At 40.6% G+C, this 24,168-nt stretch overlaps 1 protein-coding gene across 3 annotated transcripts in view; it reads left to right on the top strand.

Annotated features, from left to right (window-relative positions):
• The window catches only part of CCDC191 (coiled-coil domain containing 191), an 84,743-nt gene that overhangs the window by 57,737 nt on the left and 2,838 nt on the right, over nucleotides 1-24,168 (top strand). For all 3 annotated transcript variants that reach the window (XM_036018117.1, XM_028504425.2, XM_036018118.1), the window contains 4 exons: nucleotides 207-308; nucleotides 17,880-18,023; nucleotides 22,640-22,792; nucleotides 23,311-23,456. In XM_036018117.1, the coding sequence (XP_035874010.1) occupies nucleotides 207-308; nucleotides 17,880-18,023; nucleotides 22,640-22,792; nucleotides 23,311-23,456 (545 nt within the window). The remainder of the gene's footprint in view (nucleotides 1-206; nucleotides 309-17,879; nucleotides 18,024-22,639; nucleotides 22,793-23,310; nucleotides 23,457-24,168) is intronic.

Genomic DNA, 24,168 nt, shown 5'->3' with positions numbered 1-24,168 from the left:
GAAGAGGATTCCTTAGAGAAACTTTCAAGTTATACAACTGACCACCTGTTGATTGGGTTTTTTACTTTTATCACAAAGAGCAAAGTTTTTCCAGAGACAGGGTGGATACCTTGGTAGATACTTAACTTTGCTCAGCCTCAACTTAAAAGATCATATTTCCATAAGAATTGAGGGTTCTGATTTTTATAAATTCTGGTCTTGATCAGGCCCAGTTAAAGGCCCAAGAGGAGGAGCGTCAGAAGAGAGAGGCAGAAGAAAAGGAGGCTCAGCTTCAGAAAAAACGAGAAGAGAAGAGACTGAAGAAAATGGTTAGTGCCATGTGTCTGTCTGGTCAGCTGTCTGTCTCAGGAGGCCGCTTGTGTGCGATGCAATGGCCCTGTGCACTTTCCCCTCCCCTGACTTCTGTCTAGAGCACTCTTTTCCCACCACCATCCTTTTTCTCTATTTTGTGAAAACCTCATTCTTTACATCTTGGATCAATATGACTTCTTCCAGATTAGCCTTTCCTGCCTTGCCCCACCCTTCTCTCCACCCAAGGTTAGGTTAGGTCTCTCTCTCTCTACCTTTGAATATATCCTTTGAATTCCTTCAAAGCATTACCAGGGCTTTAATTATGCATTTATTCTGTGGTTGTTTTATTTATGTCTGCATCTCCAACTAAGCTGTAATCTCCATCATAAGAGTAGAGGGTACAGTCTGATGTTACTATTGTATTGGCTAGCAGTGTGCTGAGCATACTAGGAACTCAGCAAATGTGTTGAATGAAAGAATAAATGAACAAATGGAAGGAAATACACACAGAAGAAATAAGAGGTAAAACTCTTATTTTCAAGGTTGCTAAATTCTAGTTGGAAAGATAAGGCCTTAAAATACAAGCCTGTCAGAGACGGTGCAGTACAGCCTATGCCGTTTTTGTGCATCACAGACCAGAAGAGATCAACAGGGTCATGCGAGGCAAGATCTGTGGAGATTCTGGAGACATTAGAGGCATTTTCATAGAAAAGAGATTTGAATTGAAAATTGTGTTAAGGTTCTCCAGAGAAACAGAACGAATAAGATATATGTGTATATAAATATATATACTATAGGAAGAGATTTATATAAGGAATTGGCTCACATGATTATGAAAGCTGAGAAGTCCCACAATCTGCCACCCAGAAGCTGGGGACCCAGGAAAGCCAGCGATATAATTCCAGTTCAAGGACAGAAGACCAATGTCCCGGCTCAAACAGGCAGGCAGGACACAAAAGAGGGCAAATTCCTCCTCCTTCTGCCTTATTGTCCTATTCAGGCTCTTAAAGGATTGGATGGTGCCCACATGTTCATGGGAGGCCAGTCTGCTTTACTGAGTCCATGGATTCAAATGTTAATATCATCCAGAAATATCTTCACAGACACACCCAGAAATAACATTTCATCTGGGTACTCTGTGGCACAGGCAAATTGACACATAAAATTAATCGTCACACGTCCACCTCACTGTTAACCTGACATTCATATACATCTTAAACCAAACTAATCTTCAAATAAAGACAATAACAATATCATAACTCTACCTAGCATGATACAGCTACCCTGGAAATGTACTAGCCTCTGCCCCAAAAGAAGAGGTAAAGTCTTTGAGTGATGTTTACTCTTCTTGATATCCCATAACTTAAATACTGTGATTTAAAATGAATAATACTTAAATACCATGATATAAAGCCAATACATCTTACATTATATAGTAAGAGAATAATAGAGTAAAGAAAACAAAGATACACACACACACAGATATATTCATAGCAAAATAAGAAAAGAATACTCATGACAATTATAGTCTTCATTTATGTAACTGGTCAAGTGAGTATAGCTAGATTTATAACTACCTTCTTCCACTACCCACTCTCCCCTTTTCCTTTGGCAAGTACCTCTGCTGGTTGCAGTTTTTTACCTGGTGAGGTGACCCCAAATCTTCAGTCCTAAAGGTCTTGGCCATTACTAGTCCAGTGTGGATTGGCTTTTGTAGTTTTCAATTGACCTTAATCACAGGGCATGGTAATACTAAGATATACTATAGCAGGAGTGTCTAACCTTTTGGCGTCTCTGGGCCACACTGGAAGAAGAAGAAGAGTTGTCTTGGGCCACACATTAAATACACAAACACTAATGAAAACTGATGAGCCAAACAAAAAAGGTTTTAAGTAAATTGACGATTTTGTGCTGGGCCCCATTCATAGCCATTCTGGGCTGCATGTGGCCTGCAGGCTGTGGGTTGGACACCCCAGCAAGGGTCTCCTGTATTCCAGAAATACTTCTCCTTACCTCCACTTGGAGTAGTAATCCAGTTTCCCTTAGTAATCAGGATCATGCACCCCAGCCAGCACTTCCTTCTTTGCCTGTGTAGAGTCATAAGGAGCCCAAAATGAATGGGTGGCATTCTGAAATTCTAGTGCAGTGGAATTACTGTCGTGTCTCCTGGTAGAAGCATTCCCCCCATTTGGAACCAAGACCTCCGGACGGACAGGACTTAAAGTTGTGGGGAAAGGAAGCAAAAATTTTACTAGTGGGTCATGGGAGATAATCATGAGTAAGTAGTACCACTCCCATTTCCATCTCTTGATTCCTGGAACCCATGAATCCTGGCTATGGGAGAACAGTACCATATACTGGATGTGGGTGCAGAGTATGTACAGCCTTCTAGAGAACCGTACCTCAGATCTGCAAGGTATTGCTGCCTTACTGGCATTGCAACTGATTCTTCGAAAGACCATGCCACCGCTCTGTCAAGCCAGCTACATCAGGATGGTAGGAAACATGATAAGACCAGTAAGTTCCATGTGTATAGGCCCATTGCCATACTTCTTTTGCTGTACAGTGAATTCTATGATCAGAAGCCATGCTGTGTGAAATACCTTGACGGTGGATAAGCATTGTGTAAGTCCACGGATGAGACCATGTAAGTCCATGGATAATAATTTGGGTGGAAACATCGGGTAGGGGAAAAACAAATCCATATCCAGAATAAATATCTATTCCAGTGAGAACAAAACACTGCTCCTTCTATGATAGAAACACTTCAATATAATCAACCTGCCACCCGATAGCTTGCTGGTCAACCCAGAAAATGGTGCCATATTGGAAACTGAGCATTAGTCTCTGCTGCTATCCATTTGGGCACTCAGCAGTGGCCACAGCCAGTCAGCCTTAGTGAGTGGAAGCCTGTGTTGCTGAGCCCTTGTATAACCTCCATCCCTGTCACCTGGGCCACTTTGTTTATGAGCTTATTGGGCAATGGTAGGACTGGCTAGAGAAAGAGGCTAACTGGGTATCCCCCAAATGGATAAGTTTGTCCATGGAGCAAAAGGCATATACAATGTACTATAATTCATTGTTAAGTCAGTCTAAGAAGTCTCTAGATACAGCTCAGTTACCTCCCTTAAAAATGATATAAGTGGTTTGAAAGTAGCATTTCCCAATATGTGTGCTATGTAATTTTAGTGGTTCCTGATATCAAGTAGTTATGAATTACCTTCTAACCTTTGTCAAAAATCAGTTAACTATATTTGTGGGTCTACTTCTGGGCTCTATTCTGGTCTACTGATCTTTATGTATATTCCTTTAACAGTACTACACTGTCTCTGATTGCTATAGCTTTATAGCGAATCCTGAATATAGTAAATGTGAATTCTTCCACTATATTCTTTTTCACAGTGTTTTGGCTATTCTAGCTCTTTTGCCATTCTATACAAATTTTAGACTAATCTTGTTGATAAGTACAAAAATCTTGCTAAAATTTTGTTCATGATCATACTGAATTATGAATCAAATTGGAAGAATAGATATCTTAACAACATCGAATCTTTATGAACATGATATATCTCCATTTATTTAGATCTTTGATTTGTTTCATGATTGTCTTATAGCTTTCCATTGATCTTATATATATTTTGTTAGATTTATAGCTAAGTACTTCTTTTTGTGGTACTATTGTAAATGATATCTTTTTAAAATTTCAGATTTTATTTATTCATTGCTAGTATGTAGGAACACAATTTATTTTTGTATGTTGACCTTGTATCCTGTGACCTTGCTAAAATCAATTGTTAGTTCTAGGAAGTTTTTGTGGATTCCTTAGAACTTTGTACATATGCAACCAAGCCTGCTAATAAAAGCAGTTTTATTTCTTTTTTTTCCAATCTGATGGCTTTTATTTATTTTTCTTGCCTTACTACACTAGCTAGGTATAGCAGTGCAAGGTTGAGTAAGAATAGTGGGAGAAGACATCCTTGCCTTGCACTCTCTCACTACTATTGTCATATATTTTGTGTATTTATTTATATAAATACCCAGTACCTTGTAACTCTTATTGCTTTAAATAGTTATATATTGTAATAAAAATAAGCTTAAGATTATACTTTAGCTTTACTTCACCCATCTCTGATGCTCTTTATGGATTTCTTTCTTTTAAAAAAAAGATTATTTATTTTTTAGAGAGGGGAAGGGAGGGAAAAGAGAGGGAGAGAGACATCAATGTGTGGTTGCCTCTCATGCTCCCTGCACTGGGGACCTGGCCCACAATCCACGCATGTGCCCTGAGTGGTAGTCTAACTATTAACCCTTTGGTTCACAGACCAGGACTCAATCCACTGAGCCAGGGCTGATGCTCTTTGTTTCTTTTTGTAGGTCTAAATTTTTAACCTTTATCTTATTCTGTCTGAAGAATTTTAACATTCCTTGTAGGGTAAGTCTTTTGGTAGTGAATTCCCTTTAAAAAAGCCAACATTTTTTCTTCACCTGAGGATATGTTTATTAATTTTAGAGAGAGAAGAAGGGAAAAAGACAAAAGGAAGGAAGGGAGGGAGGGAGGGAGGGAGGGAGGCAGGCTAATGTTAGAGAAACATCAACTGGTTGCCTCTTGTGTGTGCTGAGACCGGGGATCGAACCTGCAACCTAGATTCATTCCCTACTTGGCAATCAAACCCACAACCTTTTCATGTACAGAATGACACTCCAACCTACTGAGCCATCTGACCAAGGCCCCTTTTGTTTTTGTTCATCTGAGAAAGTTTATTTCTCCTTTATTTTTGAAGGGTATTTTTGCTCAGCATAGAATTCTGGGTTGACAGTTTTTTCTTTCAATACTTTAAAGATCTTACTTCATTGTCTTGCTTGCTGGGTTTCTGACAAGAAAATCAAGAAGTTTGCTTTAATTCTTAGCTTTGTTCCATTGTAGGTGTCGGCCTACTCAGGTTGCCATACCACAGAGTGGGTGACTTAAATAACAAAAATTAATTTTCTTTGGGTGGGTGGGCTGGAATGGGAGTAGGAGGGAGAAAACTGTACTTGAACAATGATTAAAAATAAAAAAAAATTTTTTTAAATTAATTTTCTCATGGTTTGGTAGGCTGTTCATCTCAGATAAGAGTTTCTGCATGGTTGGTTTCTCTCCCTTTCCAGCTTGTAGTTGGCCACCTTCTCACTGTGTCCTCCAGTGGCATTTCCTCAGTGCATGCACTTAGAGGAAGAGAGAGAGAACACATGAGCTTTCTGGTTTCTCTTCATATAAGGACATTAATCCCACGCTTAGGACCTCATTTTCCCATAATTATTTCCTTAGAGGTCCCATGTCCAAATACAGCCACACTGGGGTATTAAGGCTTCAGCACACCAATCTGGGTGGAACATAAACATTTGGTCTGTAACAGTGGGTCAGGTGAGTTTTTCCCACCAGCTGCATTCAAGACTTTTTCTGTATTTGGCTTTCAGCAGTTTGAATATGATATGTCTGAGTGTGTGGAGGGGTTTTTTATCTGTTTTTTCCTGCTTGGTGGTCTTTGAGTTTCTTAGATATGCAGTCAGTTATTTAAAAATATGTTTACTCATTATTTCCTCAAATATTCTACCTGGAAATATTTTCCTCTCCTTCTGGGATTCCAGCTCTGTTTGTATTACATTGTTTGGTATTGTCCCTCAGCTCCTGGATGCTCTGCTGTGTTTTTCACTCTTATTTCTCTTTGCCTTTCAGTATGTGTAATTTATATTGCCTAAGTTCAGGTTTCCTGATCCTTTCCTTAACTGTGTCACATCCAGAGATGAGTCCATCGAAGGCCCTCTTCATTTCTGTTATCATGTTGTTTATTTCTGGTGTTTTCATTTTACCATTATATATATTGTCCATGTCTCTGCCAAAACTACCTGTCCGGTCTTGAATGATGACTACCTTTTTCCGTTATAGCCTTTACTGTTTACTGATATCATAAGTTATTTAAAACTTCATTTCTCTGATGTTTCCAACATTTCTATCATATCTGAATCTTGTTCTGGTGATTGCTTTATCTTTTCAGACCTTATTTTTTGTCTTTTGGTATATTATATACACACACACACACACACACACACACACACACACATATATATGCCAGACGTGTTGTTCAGAACAGTAGAAACTGAGATAAAGAAGCCTTTACTGTGGAGATGGGTGTTAATCTAGCCAGAGTTGGGCTGCATTTGAAGTGTGTTAATTATATGATCACCATTGTTGAGGTTTGTTGTTGCTATGGGCACCATAGACTTGAGTTTCCTCTAGTGACTTTGTTTTGTCTCCTCTTGTGGCCTTGGGTCTTCCCTTTGCACTGTTCCCCATAGAGAATCTGTCTCTTGCAGCTCTCTCAGCTGTACTCTATTTTACTACTGGAGGTGTGTTAGCCTGCTGGTAGGGTGTAAACAAGGGGGAGCATTTTCTAATGTTCTCATGAGGCCTCGCTCTTTGGAGGCCTAATATTGGTCGTTTAGGAGAATTTCTGCCCTTACTATAGGAGTTGAGCTTTTCCTTACCGTTGTGTTCTATTCTTTCAGTACCCACTAGGTAGTGTATGACCTGGAAGTCCTTCCCTTTGTGAGGTTCCCCCTCCACGTAGGTGAGATAGGGGTGCTGGCCTCATCAGAGTTCCCTCCCCCCAGCTACAGTGGTACTCCACTAGTGCCCTCGGGTGGTGCCACTTGTGGATGAAGTCTTTTGTTCCCCAAGGGAGGGTGGTCTGGGCAGATTTTGCAGTGGTCGCTGTTTCTCTCTGTCAGCCATAACCATAGTGGGAACTTAACTGGACTCTCCCTGATTCTCTCTTTGGAAACCTGGTGGAGTTCCTAGAACAAAGATCTGCAAAAACGGGGGAACGTCCCTATAGCTGTGACCCACAGGAGCTTCACGTTTCTCATGCTGGCCCACCTTTGGCCTCCTGCAATTTGCCAAAATTTCGAGTTTAATCCTTTTACTGGCTCCTATGGTATATGGTAGCTTCTGTCTCAGAGAAGCAAATGGTCTGGTTCTCTGTCTCCCTAAAGATGCCTATTTCTCCAGATGTACAATGGCTTGCATTCTCTGATTGGTTCATAGAAAGTCATTAATTTAGTGTCTGTTCTGCTTTTTCTTGCTGGAAAATTAAAGCTTATGCTGAGCAAGAAGAATGATACATAATGGACAAATAGGTTATTTTATTTCTCTCACTATACCAAACCAAAATCTTTCATTTTTAGGAAAGGTAAAATGTAACTTGGGTCTCCAACAAAAGACAAAAGACTTTGTCACATAGACTAGTTTCTCTTTAGTCAGTAAGCCGTTTGTAGCTATGTCAATTGAAATAGACACATTTACCCACTGTTTGTGTTTGAGTTTTCTTTGTGAGCAGCTTTAGATCTAAAATGCACTTGGCAGTTGTGTCCTTTTGCTTCTGGCATAGATGCTCTACACAGTGTGTTTCTCCACCCAGCTTATTCTGTGTAGTCTTATTCCTTGTACTTCTCATATTCTGCACAGGTGATTCTTTGCCTCCTTGTATACTTCATAGAGCCATTCACAATAAGCCACTTCCAAGGCCATAGCAGTGGTATTCCTCTGGACATCAAAAAGAGAATGACGTTTCTAAACCAGTGCCTGCTGTGTCTTCTCAAAGGCAGTCGCATCTTACATGTGTTTGATGGAAGTGTGCTTTACCTCTTTTAGTTGTGCGCTTTTTTGCTCAGGTTTATCAGCAAGTTGCTCAACAGTGGTACCATATTTTTTAACTACATAGATAAGCAACCCAAATGCTAATATGGTAGAGAAGGTCTCAAGGCATTCACATATATTTCCTTGGATAGGAAGTCCTATGGTACCAGTTTTAGGATAAAGGAACTGGAAGAATTTCTCAGGAAAGATCTCATGAACTATTTGCCTTCCGTATTCAGGAAAGTGGTTCAGGATGAAGACTTGGCTGTCCTCTGCAAGACCTTTGTTATTTGCAGTTCCCCTGGACCTACATGTGCTTAATTCTTCAGAGAGGGAGCCGCAGTAGGAATGGAGGAAGTCCCACCTGGGGCAGCATGGTTGCTGAGGGTCCACAGGTGGCCCTGTCCTTTAGTGTCAGATACAGCAGTAACATGGCCACTCACAGGTCCCTCACAACAATCTTTTAAAATAAAAATCTAAACTTGTCTTAACATCTCATTGCTTATTTTTTAATAAAATTTTTTAAAGACTTTATTTTTTTTGGAGAGAAGGGAGGAAGAGTAAGAGAGGGAGAGAAACATCAATGTGTGGTTGCCCCTCGAATGCCCCCTGTTGCGGACCTGGCCCTCAACCCAGGCATGTGCCCTGACTAGGAATTGAACCAGCGACCTTTTGCTTTGCAGTCCAGCACTCAATCCACTGAGCCACACCAGTCAGGGCCTCATTGCTCACTTTTGATAAAAGCTTACTTTCTAGACAATGACTTTATGGCTGTATAAATATGCTTTCTATTGATAGTTGATGAAATTTATGTTTGAAAAGATAATTTTATCAGAGAAAACCAGGTTTTCTCTGGTTTATGGAAAATTATGAAAGACATCAAATCTTCCGTAATTGCTTAATAAGTATATTTGTTCATTTAACACATACCATTAGAGCATCTACTTTGTGCTAGGCATTGTTTGGGGTGTTAGAGTAGAGCAGTGGAAAAGACAGACAATAGCCCTGCCCTCAAAAATATATATGCTATCTGGGGAAAACAGGTAATACATAAGGTAACAGCTAAAGAAGTAGGGAGGTAAAGCTATAATAGGAGAAGCAAGATGGGAAAGGCCTCTCTGAGGAGGTGATATTTGAGCTGCTGGATGCTGAGAAGTCCTCTGCAAGGTCCGCTGAAGGCATGTTAACTGTGAGATGCCTATTAGACCTCCCAATGAATATGTTAGATTGGCAGATGAATATACAAGTCTGAACATCAAGGTTCTAGTAAGGAATCTTGGAGTCAAAAGCATGTCAATGTTTTTGATGCTCTGGAAGTGAATGAAATCAATTTGGGAAATGGCCTGCATAGAGAATAAATATGAAATTGATTTCTAATTTCGTAACATTATCATCAAAACAGATGCTTGATATGATTTTAATCTTTGTAAATTTATTAAGACCTGTTTTGTGGCCTAACATATGATCTATCCTGGAGAAGGTTCCATGTGCACTTGAGAAAATGTGTCTTCACTTGCAATTAGATGTAATGTTCTGTATATGTCTGTTAGGTTCATCTGGATTAACATGTAGTTTAAGTCCAAAGTTTCTTTATTGATTTTTCTGTCTGGATGATCTGTTTATTGTTTAAAGTGTCTTATTCAAGTCCCCTGCTATTGTTCTATTGTTGTCTATTTCTCCCTTCAGTATGTTGGTATTTGCTTTCTGTATTGAGGTGCTCTTATGTTGGGTGCATAAGTATTTACAATTGTTACAGCCTCTTCATGAGTTAATCCCTTTATCCTGATATAATGACCTTCTTTATCTCTTGTTACAGTTTTTGGCTTAATGTCTATTTTGACTGGTATAAATATAGCTACCCCTCTCTCTTTGGTTTCCACTTGCATGTAATATCTTTTCCCATCTCTTCACTTTCACTCTGTGTGTCCTTAAAGCTGAAGTGAGCCTCTCAGAGCATATAGTTGGTTCTTGTTTTCTCTGACACATTCAGCCACTCTGTTTTTTGATTGGAGAATTTAGTCTGTATACATTTAAAAGTAATTATCGATAGGTTTGGACTTACTGTTGTCATTTTGTTAACTGTTTTCTGGCTGTTTTTAGTTCCTTTGTTCCTGTCTTTCTTTCTTCCTTTGAGTTGATGATTCTTTTAGTGATATGCTTTGATTTTTTTAATCTTTTGTGTATGTATCTGCTATATGTTTATATTTTTTGATCACCTTGAGGCTTTTATAAAATATCTTATAGCCAATAACTTTGAATGCATACAAAAACTTTATTTTTATACTCCTGCATCCCCAATTTATCTGTTTGATGTCATAATATACATCTTTTTATATTATTTATCTACAACAAATTATTGTAGTTATAGTTATTTTTAACACTTTGTCTTTTAACCTTTATTTAGACTTATAAGTGATTCGCCCACACCATTACAATATTAGTGTTTTGAATTTAACTATATATTTCCCTTCACCAGCAAGTTTTATACTTTCAAATGTTTTTATATTACTAATTAGCATTCTTTGTTTCAGCTTGAAGTCCCTTTAACATTTCTTTTTTTTTTTTGCCTTTTTTTATTTTAAATCATTGTTCAAATACAGTTTTCTCCTTTTTACTCCCAATCCAGTCCCCCCTCCCACCCTCCCCACTTCCCTCCCATTACCACCCTCCCCTTAGTTTATGACCATGTGTCCTTTAAGTTTGTTCCTTGAACCCTTCCCACTGTCCCCTTAAATTCCCTCTTCTCTCCCCTCCAGTCACCGTCAGCCTGTCCTCTATTTCAGTGTCTTTGGTTATATTTTGCTTGTTTCTTTGTTTTGTTATTTAGGTTCTTGTTAAAGGTGAGATCATATGGTATTTGTCTTTCACTGAAAAGCTGTTCTAATGGTGATGAACTCTTTCAGCTTTTGTTTGCCTGGGAAATTCTATTCATCGTTCAATTTTGTAGGACACCTTTGTTGGGTAGATCATTCCTAGTTGGCAGTATTTTTTTTTCAGCACTTTGAATATATCATTCCACTCCCTCTGGCATTCAAGGTTTCTGCTGAAAAATCTACTTATAGTCTTATGGGAGTGCCTTTTATGTAAGAAATTGCTTCTCTCTTTCTGCCTTTAAGATTTTCTCCTTGTCTCTAACTTTTGACAGTTCAATTATAATATGTCTTAGTGTATGTCTCTTTATTTCATCTATTTTGGTATTCCTCAGGCTTTCTGGATCTGGATGTCTATTTTTTTCCCCAGGTTAGGGAAGTTTTCAGCCAGTATTTCTTTTTTTTTAAAATTTATTTTCTTTTTTAAATATAGTTTATTGATTATGCTATTACAGTTATCCCATTTCCCCCCCTTCATTCCCCTCCACCCTGCACACCCTCTCCCACCCACATTCCCCCCCTTTAGTTCATGTCCATGTGTCATACTTATAAGTTCTTTAGCTTCTCCATTTCCCATACTATTCTTACCCTTCCCCTGTCTATTTTCTACCTACCATCTATGCTACTTATTCTCTGTGCCTTTTCCCCCTCTCTCCCCCTCCCACTCCTCTGTTGCTAACCCTCCATGTGATCTCCATTTCTGTGGTTCTGTTCCTGTTCTAGTTGTTTGCTTAGTTTGTTTTTGTTTTTGTTTTAGGTTCGATTGTTAATAATTGTGAGTTTGCTGTCATTTTACTATACATGTTTTTATCTTCTTTTTCTCAGATAAGTCCCTTTAACATTTCATAAAATAAGGGCTTAGTGATGATGAACTCTTTTAACTTGACCTTATCTCAGAAGCACTTTATCTGCCCTTCCATTCTAAATAAAAGCTTTGCTGGATAGAGCAATCTGGGATGTAGGTCCTGCCTTTCATGACTTGGAATACTTCTTTCCAGCCCCTTCTTGGCCGTAAGGTCTCTTTTGAGAAATCAGCTGACAGTATGATGGGAACTCCTTTGTAGGTTACTGTCCCCTTATTTCTTGCTGCTTCTAGGATTCTCTCCCTCATTTTTACCTTGGCTAATGTAATTATGATGTGCCTTGGTGTGTTCCTTCTTGGGTCCAACTTCTTTGGGACTTTCTGAGCTTCCTGGACTTCCTGGAAGAAGGACTCCTTTGCCAGATTGGGGAAGTTCTCGTTTATTATTTGTTCAAATAACTTTTCCACTTGTTGCTCTTCCTCTTCCCCTTTTGGTACCCCTATGATTCGGATGTTGGAATGTTTCAAGATGTCCTGAAGATTCCTAAGCCTCTCCTCATTTTTTTGAACTCTTGTTTTTTCCTTCTTTTCTGTTTGTTTCTTTCTTCCTTCTGGTCCACTACATTGATTTGAGTCCCAGTTTCCTTCCCATCACTATTGGTTCGCACTATTGGTTCCCTGTGCGTTTTCCTTCATTTCATTTAGCGTAGCCTTCATTGTTTTCATCTAATTTGTGGCCAAATTCAACCAATTCTGTAAGCATCCCGATCACCAGTGTTTTGAACTGTGCATCTGATAGGTTGGCTATCTCTTTGTCACTTAGTTGTATTATTTCTGGAGCTTTGATATGTTCTTTCGTTTGGGCCATTTTTTTTGTCTTAACATGCCTGTTACGTAGTGAGGGGCAGAGCCTTAGGTGTTCACCAGGGCGGGGTAACCCACGTCACTGGGTTGTGACGCAGTATGTGGGGGAGGGGTTTGAGAGGGAACAAGGGTGCTTGCTCTGCTCTCTGCAGGATTTCAGTCACTTCTGCTGCTTCCCCCAAGCAAACTGGGCCCTTCTGGTGCTGATATCCGTGTGGGTGGGTTTGTGTACGTTCTAGGACCCTGTGAGTCTCTCCAATGGACTCTCTAGTGAGGCTGGGAGTCTCTCCCACAACTTCAACCCCCACAGATGTTTTCAATAGGTGTTTTGAGGCTTTATTTCCCCCCGCTGGGACCCTAGGTTACTGGTACCCAGTTTTGCCTGCTTCATCTGCATGCAAATGTGGGACCGCCTGGTCTGCTAGCCACCTTGTATGCTGCATCCCTCCACAATTTCATTGCCTCGCTGGGTCCACACACTGCCGCCTGTGCGCCCAGCCATTGCTTTGCTGCGAGTCCTCTCCACCCAGCCACCCGACTCTGCCTCTCCTACTGGTCTGGATGAATGTTTCTTCTTTAACTCCTTGGTTGTCAGACTTCCATACAGGTCAATTTTCTGTCAGTGCTGGTGGGGGTTTTTTTGTTTCTGAACTTTTGTTGTCTTTATTTTGGTTGTGCGAGGAGGCACAGTGTGTCTACCTATGCCTCCATCTTGGCCAGAAGTCTCCCTTATTGGAGATTCTTAACGCATACAAGCATATTAAAGATGGGAAGAAGTTCTGCCTGGTGCCCCACCACCTCCCTCAGCCAGTATTTCTTTGAATAGCCCTCTTCTCCTTTCTCTCTTCTTCTTCTGCGACCCATATAATGCATACATCTGTCCCCTTAATGATGGTGTCACATGTCCACTCTTTTGTATTCTATTTTTTTTCTTGTTTCTCTGATTGGATGTTTCACTACTCTGTCTACAAGTTAGCTGATCCTTTCTTCTGTTTGATCTAGTTTGTTGTTGAACCCCTGTGAAATTTTCAGTGCAATTATTGTATTCTTCAGCTTTGTGCTTATGTTTGATACTTTTTATATTTTGTTTCTTTGTTGAAATTCTTTCTCCATGCTTTGCTCTCCTAACCTCAATAAGCATCTTCATGACCATTATTTTGAACTCTAATGCATCAGTCACTTTCCTGCATTTCATTAAGATTGGTTTCTGAGACTTATCTTGGACTTTTGTTTGGAACATATTCCTCATTTCTTTGTTTTTTTCTTGACTCTCACTGTTGGCTTCTGTGCATTAGCTATAACAGCAACCTCTCCTAGTCTTGACAAAAAGTGGTCATGTGTAGGACATCAGCGAACTTGACACAGGCTCCTGGTTGTCTGTCAAAAGTTTGTGATCACCCAAGCTGCTACCTTTGTTCTTAGTAACTCCCAATAGTTGAATATATGCCCAGATCTGACAGTGTCTCAAAAGGGAGGTTCTCATTCAGTAATTGGAGGCAAGCTTATTTGAAGCTTTACCCTCAGGCACTAGCCGGGAATGTATATAGGTAAGCCCCTTCCAGGAGGAAACCAGGAGATCCATGTTTTAGGCTTCTCCCTCTGCACTGAGCCCAGGTGTGTAGCCACTGTTGGGGGTGATGGAATGGGAGGGGAACTGTTGATCCTGAACTCATTTTTTAAATTATATTTTATTGATTATGCTAATACAATTATCCCAAGTTTTCCCCCTTTGAACCCCTACCAAGCACCCCCTACTCCCTCAGGCAATCCTCCCACTATTGTTCATGTTCACGGGTCATGGATACTCTATTTCCTAGGCTGTACTTTACATCTCCATGGCTATTCTGTGATTACCTATTTGTACTTCCTAATCCCCTCACCTCATTACTCATTCCTCCACACCCCTCTCATCTGGTAACCATCAAAACACTCTCTATATCCAGGATTCTGTCTCTGTTCTTGTTTGTTTAGTTTGTTTTTTAGCTTCAATTTTGATAGATATGCATTTTTTGCCATTTTATTGTTTATAGTTTTGAACTCTTTTTTTTCTTAAATAAGTCCCTTTAACATTTCATATAATAAGGGCTTGGTGATGACGAACTCCCTTAATTTTTTCTTGTCTGGGAAGCTCTTTATCTGCCCTTCCATTCTAAATGATAGCTTTTCTGGATAGAGTAATCTTGGCTGTAGGTCCTTGCTCATCATGACTTTGAATATTTCTTGCCAATCCCTTCCAGCCTGCAAATTTTCTGAGAAATGAGCTGACAGTCTTCTGGGAACTCCCTTGTGGGTAACTAACTGCTTTTATCTTGCTGTTTTTAAGATTCTTTCTTTATCTTTAACCTTTGGCCTTTTAAATATGATGTGTCTTGGAGTGGACCTCATTGCATTCATCATAATTGGGACTCTCTGTGCTTCCTGGACTTGCATGTCTATTTCCTTCACCAAATTAGAGAAGTTTTCTTTCACTATTTTTTTAAATAGATTCCCAATTTCTTGCTCTTCCTTTTCTCCTTCTGGCATCCCTATGATATGAATGTTGGACCTCTTAAAGTTGTCCCAGAGGCTGTTTACATTATTCTTTTTTTTTTTGAATTCCTTTTTCTTCTTGTTGTTCTGATTGATTACTTTTTGCTTCCTTTGTTCCAAATCATTGATTTGGTTCTTGGCTTCACCCACTCTACGGTTGTTTCCCTATAAATTGTTCTTTACTTCATTTAATGTACCCTTCATTTCTGACTGGATCTATTTTGTGCTGTTAAGGTCCTCAATAAGTTCCTTGAGCATCCTTATAACCAGTGTTTTGAACTCTGCTTCTGAAAGATTGGTTATCTTTGTTTCATTTAGCTCTTTTTCTGGAATTTTGATCTGTTCCTCCATTTGGGCCATGTTTCTTTGTCTCCTTGTTTTGGCAGCCTCCCTGCATTTGTTTCTATGTATTAGGTAGAGCTGCTTTGACTCTGTGTCTTGGTAGTGTTGCCTAATGTACTATGTGTCCTGTAGGGTCCAGTGGCAGAGCCTCCCCTATCACCCAAGATGGGTACTCAAGGTGCATCCTTTCTGTGGTCTGAGTACACCCTCTTCTTGTAGTTGAGATCGGTTGCTGTTGGCAGATCAATGAGAGGGATTTACCCAGGCCAGTCAGCTGCAAGTCAGCTGTGACCACTGACCACCAACCTCTACCCTGCATGGAGGATCTGTTATGCAGGGGCAAGGTGGTGGTGCTCTAACATGTTCTGTAGCTGATCCACTGGGTGCACTGGCCCTGGCGTTTCATAGGTAGTCCAGGCCAAGTTCAGCCCCAACCTGTATTTTGCCCGGGACCACCCTGCCTGAGCTATAAAGCAATCTGAGGTGGCTGCTACCTGTGCTGGGCTTAGAGATTTCCAGGTGAAGCCAAGCCATGAATCTAGGCTGGCTGCTCCTAGTGCTGGGCCTGGAGCGCACTGAGGCCAGCTGTTGCTTGTTTGATAGAATTTAGGAAGTTATGAAACGGGAGCCAAGGCCAATCATTCATTTGGAAAAGCAGCTTGGATGTACCCATAAATTGGGTTGGGTGGAGTCTCCGGGGGTATCCAAGGCAAGTCAAACAGTGTTAGATTGATGGAGTCTCAGATATGGCACAAGCTTGCTGATTCTGTGGGCAGAGGGTTTAGAAAAGGGATAATGGCCTCTGTTCACCTTGATGCCAAATATTTCACTTCTTCTCCATATACCACTGGCAGTTTTTAAGCTCCTGCCCCAGTGCTGAAGCTCAGAGTGAGTCTGAATAGGTGAGTTGATGTGTGGGATCTTTAAGAGGAACTGCTTGGGGCTCTAGAAGTTTCTTCCATTGACTCAGTCCCTACTGGTTTTTGCATCCAGAAGTTGTGGGACTTACGTCCCTGGAACTGGAACCCTGGGCTGGGGACCTGATGTGAGGCTGGGGCTCCTTACTCCCGAGATACCCCTCTTGAATTTTTATCTACCACACGTGGGTATGGGACCAGCCTGTTCCAGGTCTGTGCCCCTCCTGCCAGACTGGATAGATGTGGTTTCCTTAATTCAGTAGCTGTCAGACTTCCATTCAACTCGAATTCGTGGTTGTAAGACTCCCATTCGGCTTGGTTTCTGTCACTCCTGAGTGATGGTTATTCCATATTTTAGTTGTAATTTTGATGTGGTTGTGCGAAGAGGTAAGCCATGTACACCTATGCCTCCATCTTGACCAGAAGTCCTAATGTCCTTCCACTTATTTAAAAATTGCTTCATTTGCTATAGTCCTGTGGGAATATGAATGTTAAGTTCTTTTGGCTATCAGCCAGCAATCCAGGGACCCATCCCTCGGTGTCATTCACAAAAATTGGCATGCCAGATGTGTACACAGACTTCTTCCAGAGATGCTGGCAATCCGGTTTTATTATTTGAGCGAGCAGAAGGAAGAAGGTCAGGTAAGGGCAAACAAGCTCCCCCAACCTTCTGGAGGTTTGCTGCTGACCCTTTAGATGCATGCTAAATTAGAAGCCAGACCCTGAGGCAGACCCTTGTAAAGTATGCAGTCAAACCCCTTTTAGGAAAAGTCTAGGAGGTGGGCATTTTCACCTGTTCTCCCTTAGGGCTGTACCCTAGGCGCATAGCCAGTGAGATCTCACCCATCCACTAAGAACTGTTTCTTTGCATAGTTGCATGTCTCATGGACATGAGCCCCATTGCTTTTCAGACCTACGTGTTTTGGGGACCATCCCTTTGGTTGTTGTTTTAAAAATTAGGGTTCTACTTGTATATAATATCCATATGTGTGCATCTATATGACATATTACACAGCCATTAAAAGGGAGGGTGGCTGCCCTGAGATATTTTTTAAGATGAATTAAGCTCTGGTGATAATCAGAGCTCTTGTTCTGTTTTAAAAAACCATTTATAAAAAGACACATAGGAACTTGCTAATAGTAAAGAGGAAATCCAGTTGGCTAGAGGACAAGAATGGGAAAGGAAACTTTGTTGTATACCATTTCCATCAAATATTTTGGCATAGATGATGTACAACTCAAGTAAACTTATTTTTAAGAGTTTTTTTTAAAAAACGGTGTTATAGATGTACAGCCCAAAACCTTTGCTCCTCCGGGAGAAGCTGCGAGTTGGGAGTTGCCTCCCTATTGTATGGGTCTGTGCCAGGGACGAGTTCACAGCAAGAATGTGTCTCAGCCTTTTCTACCCATTTTAATGTGGGTATTTTCTCATTTTCCCAATATAGAAAAGTCACTCAGCTAGTTTCGGGATTTCTTCTAGAGGAAATTGCTCTATTCAGTGCATCCAAAGGAGAAGGGAAGTTCAAGAGCCTCCTATGTTGCCATTTTGGTCCTTCCTCAGCATTTTTACTTTTTTTTTTTTTTTTCAGAGAGAACTAGAGAAACACAGAAGAATTAAGAGGAACCAGCAGCTGGAAGCAGTAGCCAAAGATCATTATGAAAGTGTGTTGCTAAGGGAAAAAGGTCTGGAGCCTTGGAAGAGACTGAGAATTCAAAGCAAGCAAAACATGCAGGTATAATGTCATTCTCCTAACCTCCAAAATCTGAAAATGGACTTTTGAAATAGGATAAACACCTAATTAGGTTTTAGGTGTTGTTTGGTAATTTAAAAGCCAGACAGATAAATGAATTGAGTGTTTATATTTACTTGTTTGGGGTAAGCGTTTAGATTTGGTCTTCCAAGGAAGAAAAAGATTGCTGTGATTGAACAGGTTTAAAGAAACTAGAGTAAATATTTTATTATAGATCTTCAAGGTAAGATAGATAGAAGCCTTTCTCATTATTAACAGTGTTTAAATATAATTACCATAAGGTCTGTTAGTCAGGTTTCTGCTGCAGTAAAGCTACATAACAGCCCCCAAATATCAGTGGCATATAACTCAGGCATTTATTTCTCTCTCACATGTCTGTGAAACAGTTGTGGATTGGGTTCATGTCTCTTCGTAGCTTCTCTTTGTGGCTCCAGAAGTTATTCTGAGCGTGCTTTTCACCTGTCTGAGGTGCAGAGGTACATTTGGCAAATGTCTGAGGTACAAAGGCCAAAACCCTGTTATGTAAGCCCCTATGAAACCTCAGCTTGTATCATGTTTACCAACACCCAGTTGGCCAAAGCGAGTCATAGGGCTAAACTAATAGTCACTGAGGAGTGAAAGAGGCTTATCTACTCCATTGGGGGGCACTATGAAATCATATGCAAGGAAACATCGATGTAATAGAGAAACGTCAATCAGTTGCCTCCCGTCCACACCCTGACCAGGGATCTAACCCACAACTTGGATATGTATCCTGACATGGGATCAAACCCAAAAACTTTTGATGTACAGGATGACACTTCACCAACTGAGCCACCCAACCAGGCTGGTTCTTGTTTTTGATTGAGTAAAATCAAGAAAGGTATGTAATTTAGAAACAAAATAGAATCTTGAGTGAATAACCAAATTAAACTTAAAAATTCATTCAGAAGAATGTAAAAATAGAAACAGAAGTTTGAGCTCAAAATAACAATTATAGGTTTTCTATATAGAAAACCAATTAAAATAAAAATGGAAATCGTAGGTCTGAAACCAGGATTTTCAAAATTTATTGTTCATAAAACCATCTGGAGAACTTATAAAAATGCACAGTCCTGGTCCCACCTCCTGGTGCAGGGGATAGAGAAGGGGGGCAGGTGTCAGGGAGTCTTCATTTTTAAAAAAGTAGCCCAGGGGATGTTCATATAAGTGGTCTGAGCACCATATTTTGAGAATTACCTTTCTAGATCATACAAGTGTATTTGTTTCCTATTGCAGTTATAACAAATTACTACAACCTTATTTGTTTAAAACAACACAATTTGTTACCTTAAAATTCTGGATGGAGGTCAGAAGTCCAAAATCAGACTTGCCAGGCTAAGGTCAGACTGTGAGCAGAATGAGTTCTTTCTGGAGGTTCCAGGGGGAGGCGCTGTTTCCTTGCCTTTTTAAGCTTCTAACAGTTGCCTGCATTCCATTGCCCATCACCTCTTCCTCAAGTCACTCTAATCACTTCCTAGTCCTCCTGTCTCCCTCTGAGGACCCTTTTGATTATATTTAGCACTCTGCCATATAATCCAAGCTAATCTCTCCATTTTAAAAATCCTTCACTTAGGTCCAACTTCTTTGGGACTCTCTGAGCTTCCTGGACTTCCTGGAAGTCTATTTCCTTTGCCACATTGGGAAAGTTCTCCTTCATTGTGTTTTCAAAAAAGTTTCCAATTTCTTACTCTTCCTTTTCTCTTTCTGGCACCCATAAGATCTGGATGTTGGAATGTTTAAAGTTGTCACAGAGATTCCTAAGCCTCTCCTCATTTATTTTGAATTCTTATTTCTTCATTCTATTTTGGTTGAACATTTATTTCTTCCTTCTGCTCCAAATCGTTGATTTGAGTCTTAGTTTCCTTCCCTTCCTGTTGGTTCCTTGTACATTTCTCTTCATATGGCCTTCACCTTTTCCTCTAGAAGCAGCAAGAGAAAAGGAGACAGTTGCCTATAAAGGAGTTCCCATGAGACTATCAGCTGATTTCTCAAAAGAAATCTTGCACTCAAGAAGGGGCTGGAAAGAAGTATTTGAAGTCATGAAAAGCAAGGACCTACATCCAAGATTACTCTATCCAGCAAAGCTATCATTTAGAATGGAAGGGCAGATCAAGTGCTTCCCAGATAAGGTCAAGTTAAAGGAGTTCATCATCACCAAGCCTTTATTATATGAAATGTTAAAGGGACTTATCTAAGAAATAGAAGAAGATAAAAAAATATGGACAGTAAAATGAAAACAAACTCACAACTATTAACAACCGAACCTAAAACAAAACCAAAAATGAACTAAGCAAACAACTAGAACAAAAACAGAATCACAGAAATGGAGATCACATGGAAAGTTATCAGCAGTGGAGCAGGGTGGAAGAATGGAGAAAGAGGTACAGGGAATAAGAAGCATAATTGGTAAGCACAAAATTGACAGGGTCAGGTTAAGAATAGTACAGGAAATGGAGAAGCCAAAGAACTTATAGGTATGACCCATGTGTGAGTGAGGGGGTGTGCAGGGCAGAGGGGAATAAAGGGAATATGGGAGAACTGTAAATAGCATAATCGATAAAACTTTTTTAATAAAACGCTTCACTTAGTCACATGTGCAAAATCCCTTTTACCATGTAAGGTCACCTATTTACAGGCTCTAGAGATCAAGACAAAGCCATCCCCAAGGGACCACTATTCAGCCTACCACAACAAGATAATAAAATTTAGAACATTACTAATCCTCTCCATCTCTTGCAATTTGTAGATAGGGAGCCGGCTTGCTGAAAGTCACAGAGTGCATTGGTTACAAAGCTAGAGTGGAGCTCAGCACCATCTCCCTGCAAGAGTCCTGCCCCGTTCTGGCACACCTTGTGCTATGGTGGGAATCAGAGCTGGATGTAGGTGCCAAGCACCAGTTGAAAGGAAAAAAAAATAGAAAAGTGAAATGAAGAGCTGTGGAGAACAGTAAGAGGAAGGACTACTCACCCATCAGAACTGGCTTTCAGGAAGGGATAGAAAAAAACTAAGGAGAAAGGTCCAGTTAAACAGTTCCCGGGTGGTTTTTGACACGTTCTTCAGAAGGATTATTTAGCAGATTCCCTTAAACTCACATGTGCTTGTTAAACAAAGTTAACTTCCATGACTGAACTCTTTTCTAAGTGGTTTCATTGGTCCAAGTGCCAGCCCCAAAAAGACAGGGCTTGGCGTGTAGAGCCTAAGTCACCAGCATGACCAGATGGAAAGCACAGCATGTCCATGGTCCCAGAGTTTCGCCAGTGTGTTTTGTAGGTCCAGTAGTGGGGAGGGGGGAAGAAAGGGGTAGTCTGAAAGAAATTTCATGCTGCATGTAGGCAAAGGGTCGGAGGCGGTAAAGCAGGACCAGCATACAGAAGTGCTCACTCCTGTAGAGTGGCTGTGGGCAACAGTAGGAAAGCACACGTGCAGACAAAAGCTGAGGCTGCCGGAGTCAGGTGGGGCCCAGCTAATATAATCTGTGGCAATAGCCACCGAGAAATGAAGCTGAAGTTCCGACAGGCAACAGAAGGAATGTGAGCGGTCATTAACAGACTGCAGTTCCATCTTTCTCTCACTTTCCAGCCACTGTAATGTAATTCAGAACATCTCCGTATTTTCTCCTCCTCATGCGGTGTTCCATTTAATCCAACAACCAGTTTCAGAACTTTTAAGGAACCTTCTGAGCATCTTTTTTCCCCTTTCTGGTTGTTTTCCCAGAGGATGAGGAGAAGGGCAGGGAGGGGGCTGTGTGTTTCTGGCTGCCCTTGCCTTTTGGCTCCCAGACTGTGAGGGGTCAGGACCTGCAGCATCCTCAGGTGCCACAGAGACCTCCTGGGATGGTCGTTCTGACCAAAGAGTCTGACTGCCCAGGGAGTCGCTCCGGTCAGTCACGTTCACAGTGCTGGGTGGCCAGGCAAGGCCTAGAGGAATGTGCGATTGGAAAGCACCAAGGGGGAAGGGTTTCTTCCTCCTACCTCTTGAAAGAATGTTACTTTTTACAATCTATAAACTCTGAGTTGTATTATTACTTTGATAGAATGATGCTCTGAGCCTTTTAAGTTGGTAAGATATTAAATTATTCATCATGTTATTTTTCTATCACATGGTTTTGTGGTTTATTGATAATGTCTAAATTTCAGCACTGGTGACAGCTCATTCTACAGAACTAATTGAAAGTATTCATGTTTCCTCAATTAGACAGTGGTTAAGTAAGTACATAAAGAAGAGAGGTTTGTTATGGAGCTGCTGTCTAAGCTCCAACTGAACAGAGAACGTTGCCAGCCACCCACTTCAAAACTCAGTGCAAGTGAAATACTGGCTTTGTAGGTTGTTTATTCCAGTTTCCTAATAACCAGCCAGTTGCTGTGGTCTTCAGGGAGTCGGCACTGAAAGGCTGCACGTGAGATGAATCTCAACCCCCTTATAATAGGGTCAATAGTCAAAGCTGCGGGGACATAGATTATTTTCTCTGGTAACTGCCTGGATGTGTTTTGCAGCATCATTTGCCAAGCGAGTGTGTTTCCTTAACTGATTTAAGATAAAGGGAATAATTTCCTTTTCTTATTTTAAAAATTGTCCAGGTGGCCAAAGAACATCACTCTTTGGCCCTGCAGAGGAAATGCCTGCTCACCTGGTTGCAGTGCAGTCGGGAAAGCCTGGCGAGGAAGACGGCCCGGGCCGCCCAGTTTCATTCACAAACATTGCTTAGGAAAGTCATCCGGAGCTGGCTGCAGGTAAGGCCACAGGGACAGGCATTCGAAATACATGTCTCTCCTCAATGCTGTGTAAGGAAATCAGATGCAACCCAGAATGTGCAGTCATTATGGTTTTTCAAGAACAATGTAAAATAGTCAATCCAAACCAAAGCCTTGAAATGAATGTGAAATTTTGAGTTTTTTGTTACTATAGAATCTTAAGCATGTTTCTTTTTATATAGTGTTTATCTCTATAAATTATAATGTGACATTACATCAGCTTTTTATTTTATACTCATCTCTTATCCCATAATTGCTCAGGGGATTTTACTAGAAACCCACCTCCTCAACCTTGTAACTGTTTCTGCCCCTCTGGCTCCATTACTACTTCCTTAATGTGTGACAGAGGGTATTCTTTTTGGCTGCCACGTTCTCTCTTTATGCTTCCAGTGTCCTTTGTTTTGTGTTTGTTCGATCCTTTCTCTTTTGTACTGTTTATTTGCCCTAATTCTTTGTGATACTATTTGTCTCACCTCTGTTCCTTTCCTCACCCCCAGTACCTGACTGAGCTAGAAGAAGAAATACAAAAACTGTGCATACATTTTCTTCAAAAGAAGATTTTCAGAGCCTGGTTTAACATGGTCAGGGAGGCCAAGATCGATTCACAGAGCAAACACAAGATTGCAGCAGAGCATAGTGACAGGTGAGGTTTTGATCTCTGAGGAAATTCACTCACTGACTCCACAATCACGCTGCAACACATTCTATGCCTGGAACATGTCTGAAAAGATGAGGTGGAGGCTGGGAGGGCTGGGCATTCAGAGGCACCAGGCAGAGGCAGGAGCTCCAGCTCAGCTCTTGACTATGTGGGACTCCAGGTCCCCATCTTTAAAAGGAGGAGGATGCCGCCTTCTCTGCCTCACAGATGGGCACAAGAATAAAATGATGTGCAATGAATGAAACAAATTTAAGCAAATGTATGTATTCTTTATTCCCTGGGGAATAAGGTCATTTGATATATTTTCCTTTTTTTTTGTAATTTTAAGTGTTTTGGATAGAAATGCTCTAAACTGTATTATGCACCTCTTTTGACAATAGACAAATGATCTGTCCTTTTTGGTGACTGGGTGTCATTGCCTACTGAGCACAGCATGGAGGACAGATGCCTCCATGTTCTGCAGTTTCCCTCTCCTCCTGTGACTGTCAGTCCCTCCCACCCACTTGTGTTGCTTACTTTTCTTTTTTTTTATTGGGTCCTTTTCCGTTACTATCCAGTCCTTTCCTTTTATTTCTTTACAGTATTTCTCAGTCTGATTCCAGTTGTGATTTCCATGCCTTTTTTTATATGTTTTATGTGCGTAAGGATTATTATTATAAGGTTTTTAATGTGGAAAGTCAACTTCCCCTTAGTATTT

Source organism: Phyllostomus discolor, chromosome 2, assembly GCF_004126475.2.
Source record: "Phyllostomus discolor isolate MPI-MPIP mPhyDis1 chromosome 2, mPhyDis1.pri.v3, whole genome shotgun sequence".
Lineage (NCBI taxonomy): Eukaryota > Metazoa > Chordata > Mammalia > Chiroptera > Phyllostomidae > Phyllostomus > Phyllostomus discolor.
The sequence above is the reverse complement of the archived record's forward strand: the minus strand, read 5'-3'. Positions and strand labels throughout refer to the sequence as shown.